This window comes from Microtus ochrogaster, unplaced genomic scaffold (genome assembly GCF_000317375.1).
Source record: "Microtus ochrogaster isolate Prairie Vole_2 unplaced genomic scaffold, MicOch1.0 UNK21, whole genome shotgun sequence".
Classification (NCBI taxonomy): Eukaryota; Metazoa; Chordata; class Mammalia; order Rodentia; family Cricetidae; genus Microtus; species Microtus ochrogaster.
Genome location: NW_004949119.1, coordinates 5,429,654 through 5,433,886, shown reverse-complemented (window position 1 = coordinate 5,433,886; position 4,233 = coordinate 5,429,654). Strand labels below are relative to the sequence as shown.

The following is a 4,233-nucleotide window of genomic DNA, read 5'->3' as shown; positions in this document are numbered from 1 at the left end:
CAACGTAGATGACTGTCCTAGTTAAGGTTACTGTTGCTGTGATGAAATACCATGGCCAACGTAGATGACTGTCCTAGTTAAGGTTACTGTTGCTATGATGAAATACCATGGCCAACACAACTTGGGGAGGAAATAAACTTGGTTTATTTCAGCTTATACTTCCAGGTAACATTCCATTACTGAGGGATGTCAGGGCAGAACTCAAACAGAACCTGGAGGCAGGAGCTGATGCAGAGACCATGGAGGAGTACTGCTTACTGACTTGCTCTCTGTGGCCTGCTCAGTCTGCTTTCTTATAGAACTCAGGACCAGCAGCCCAGGGGTGGTGTCCTCTACCCCTGCCACCAACAGTGGGCTGGGCCCTCCTCCCCCATCAATTACTAATTAAGAAAATGCTCTACAGGCTTGCCCATAGATCAGTCTAATGAAGGCATTTCTCAATCGGGGTTCCCTGCCCTCAGATAGCTCTAGCCTATGATAAATTGACATAAAATTAGACAGTGCAATGGCAAATACGTGATTTCATAAGTATAAAATAGAGATCTTCGTTGATAGGTAGTCCCACTGTATCTAGTAGCCAGGAAGTCATATAGAGCACAGGCACAGGGGAGACCAAGATCGGTAGAGGGGAGGCAGGCAGAGTCTAAGACCATCCTGGAACCTTTTGAGTATCCATGCTGTCCCTGCCACTGTCTTTCTGACCCTGGCGCTCTTTCCCTGCTCAGTATGGCAACCAGGATGTGCGCAGCAGGACGGTAGAGGATGTCTATGTGGAGATGTTGAAGCCAAAGGATAATATCCGCCTGAAGGTGCAGTATCGCCATGAGGAATTCTCCAGAGTCAAGGGCCTGCCTGGTGACAGCTTCTACATCAGGTGCCAGTAGCAAGGGTTAGGGCCAGGGGAGGGGCTCTCTGTGGAAAGTTCATAGGGTAAATGGATTCCTGGACTATTCGCCCCGAGGACTCAGGCCATCATTGGTTGGCATGACTTTTGCCTATGTGAGATACTTTTGGGGACGGGGAAGGGTCAAGACTACAAGAGTCTTGAGGCCTGGAGCCCCTTAGACTACTCTATGGGCTGTGTTCCTCCTGTGGTCTCTCCTGAGTCTCACAGGTCCCTCTGCGGTATGCATGGATCTCAGGTGTCCATGGTGCCTGTAAGTCATGTGGGAGTGACATCAGGCATCTTCAGTGAGTGGCTCAGGACGCCTGTCATGTCCCCCATGACCTCAGACCACAAAGAAGATGAAAACACGCATGGGTAATACCTTCCCATTCTGCAGGAGGGAAATGGTGTGTTTGCATCTATGGGAGGTGCTAGTTCGCAGGAAGCAGCCACTTTGATTGCTGAGACAAGTGGATAGAAAATGTCTGTTTGAAAGGATGGGGTACAGGAAGTGATGAGCCCTTAGTGTTAGAAAGAAAAGGTGATAGATACTTCTATCCTGCTCTGGAAAGTGCGTGATGCGGGCCTCTTCAGGATGCCCCCAAATCCTGTCCCGTGGTGTCTGGAGACAGCATAGACAGCTGCCTCAAGAGATGGGCGTGTGTGATGTGGTCTCAACCTGTGTCATCTCTTCCATGGTCCAGGGCCCTATATGACCGTCTGGCAGAGGTGGAGCCTGAACTGAGTTTTAAGAAAGATGACATCCTGTATGTGGATGACACATTGCCCCAGGGCATGTTTGGGTCCTGGATGGCTTGGCAGCTGGATGAGAATGCCCAGAAGATCCAGCGTGGGCAAATTCCCAGTAAATATGTGTAAGTCTTCTCCATCTCCAGGCAGGGACCACAGGGGCCACCAGCGTGGTATAGGACCTCACAGAGCTGCAGTGACCCAGAAAGTCGCTCCTAGATGAGCCAATGCATAGAAGCATCACGGTGAGTCAGGATGTATAACCTCTTCTCCCAAACAGAATCATGAAGCTGTGAGTCCTCCCAATGATGTGGAGGCATGAATATTCACAGATATGTGCAACCATCTTCACCATTATTTTATTTACTGATGATTGAGGTAGGGTCTCATGTATCCCAGTTAACCTCCCATTTGCTCTGTAACTTAGGTGGCCTTGAACTGCTTCTCTTGCCTTCATCTCTTAAGTGCTCAGATCATAGGCATGTGTCACAACATCCAGTTCATATGTTGCTGGGGATTAAAATCAGGCCCTTGAGCATGCTAGGCAAGCACTTTACCACATTGCTAGCTCCTTCAGAATTAATTTTAAAGCATGCCCATCGCCTCTGAAAGAAACCCAATTAGCTATTACCCTATGTCTGTTTTCTTTTGCTGTAACAAGTACTTGAGGCTGAGAAATTCATAAGAAAGAGAAGTTTATCTCCCAGTTCTGGAGGCTGAAAGTGTGAAGTCAGGTGACCTCCTCTATTCATCTGGTGAAGACCTCATTGGCCACTTCACAATGTGGTCAGGAAGTAGAAGGAAGAGATCCTGTGGCAAGCTTAAGGATGTCTTAATGTTCTTTTGCTGTGAAGAGACACCAGGACCACAGCAACTCTTATAAAAGAAAGCATTTAAGTGGGGGCTGGCTTACAATTTCAGAGGTTTAGTCCATTATCTTTATGGCAGGGAGTATGATGGCACATAGACAGACATGGTGCCGGAGAACTAGCTGAGAGTTCTGTATCTCTATCTGTAGGTAACAGGAAAAGAAAGATTCTGGAACTAGGTTTGGCTTTGAAACCCAAAGTCCACCCCCAGTGACACACTTCCTCCAACAAAGCCACACCTCCTAACCCCTCTCAAGTAGTGCCATTCCCTTATGACCAAACATTCAAATATATGAGCCAGAGGGTGTCATTGTCATTCAAATCACCACAAGAATCAAGGAGGATCATGTAGTAGGATTTTTCTTGGAGCTACCAGCTCACAAAAAACACAGAGATTTATTATTTATTCTGAAAGCTCAGCCTTAGCTAAGGTTTGTTCCTGACTCGTTCTTGTAACTTAAATTAGTGCAGATTTTTCCATCTACGTTCTTTGATGTGCCTCGGCTGCTTTTACTCTGTTTCCACTCCATATGGCTGGTAATTCTGCCTTTCTTTTTCCCAGAGTTCTCTGTGTCCAGAAGTCCCTGCTATACCCCTGCCTAGCTATGAGCCATTTAGCTTTTTATTAAGTCAGTCACAGTGTAAAGCAATATTCTACAAAAGACTCAGGTTTGCCCTTTCTTTAATAACTTTCCACTGGAGGAAGTACCTGAGGTTCTGAGAGAACTCCTTTGATCACTTCTGAGGGCAAATACCCAACCATTCTTCACCACGCAGTCTCTTAAAGACACCTCCGACTCAGTGGTAGTGGTGATGCCTGAGGTTCCTGGGGCATGGAAAAGGCTGGTAGTTAGGAGGCCTCAGGGAGCTGGGGGAACCTAGCTTCCTCCCTTACCAGGGCCCAACCCACATTGTCCTTCTCTCTGACTGCAGGATGGACCAAGAGTTCTCAAGGAGGCTTAGCATGTCAGAGGTCAAAGATGACAACACAGCAAAGACACTGTCAGCAGCTGCACGTCGGTCCTTCTTCCGCAGGAAGCATAAACACAAACGCAGTGGGTCTAAAGACGGCAAAGATCTGCTCGCCCTGGACACCTTTTCCAATGACTCCATTCCACTCTTTGAAGGCAAGTTCTGGGCTCCTTCCAAAGGGCTCAATGGGTGGGGTTGGCAGGGTGGGAGAACCTCGCAATGGGTGGGTTCCCAAAGGTCCCTTACTTTTTATTTACTTGTCTGGAAGTAGACATTCAGGCTAGCAGGATGGTTCTGAGAATCTGTCAACATCAGTGTATGTCTTTAATCCTCAAGTCTTCTCTTGGCCACCATGTTTCTTCGTTCCTCCAGCCCTGTTTCAGGAAGAAGGGCACAGCAAGAGTGTCAGGACTTGGGAGGCAGGGAGTGTGTGAAGTGCTGTGGCCTGACTTCAGATCCAGATATTAAAGCCAAGTGTGGTGTGTCTGTAAGCCCAGCACAGGAATGAACAAAGAGGGAGGTGGCCCATGGCTGTCCAGCTTCGCTGAAAGGTGAAGCTCCAAGTTCATTCAGCGAGAGGCCCTGGGCCAGGATGTATGTAGTTTCTGCCTCGTGCATTGTGTCCAGCTTGTGTTGGTCACTGTTCAGCCTGTCTCGCTTCATTTACATGTTCATTGGTGACTTTGACAAAATCCTTCCCAGAGAATGCTGAGTAAGGCTGGAGCTGAGGACTAGGAATGTCCGATACCCTCCTAG

General features: G+C 48.0%; 1 protein-coding gene across 1 annotated transcript in view; it reads left to right on the top strand.

Annotated features, from left to right (window-relative positions):
• Dlg5 (discs large MAGUK scaffold protein 5) overlaps nucleotides 1–4,233 on the top strand; it is a 106,981-nt gene that overhangs the window by 91,800 nt on the left and 10,948 nt on the right. The window contains exons 24-26 of the mRNA XM_026789532.1: nucleotides 704–874; nucleotides 1,591–1,761; nucleotides 3,439–3,632. Coding sequence (XP_026645333.1) covers nucleotides 704–874; nucleotides 1,591–1,761; nucleotides 3,439–3,632 — 536 coding nt within the window. The remainder of the gene's footprint in view (nucleotides 1–703; nucleotides 875–1,590; nucleotides 1,762–3,438; nucleotides 3,633–4,233) is intronic.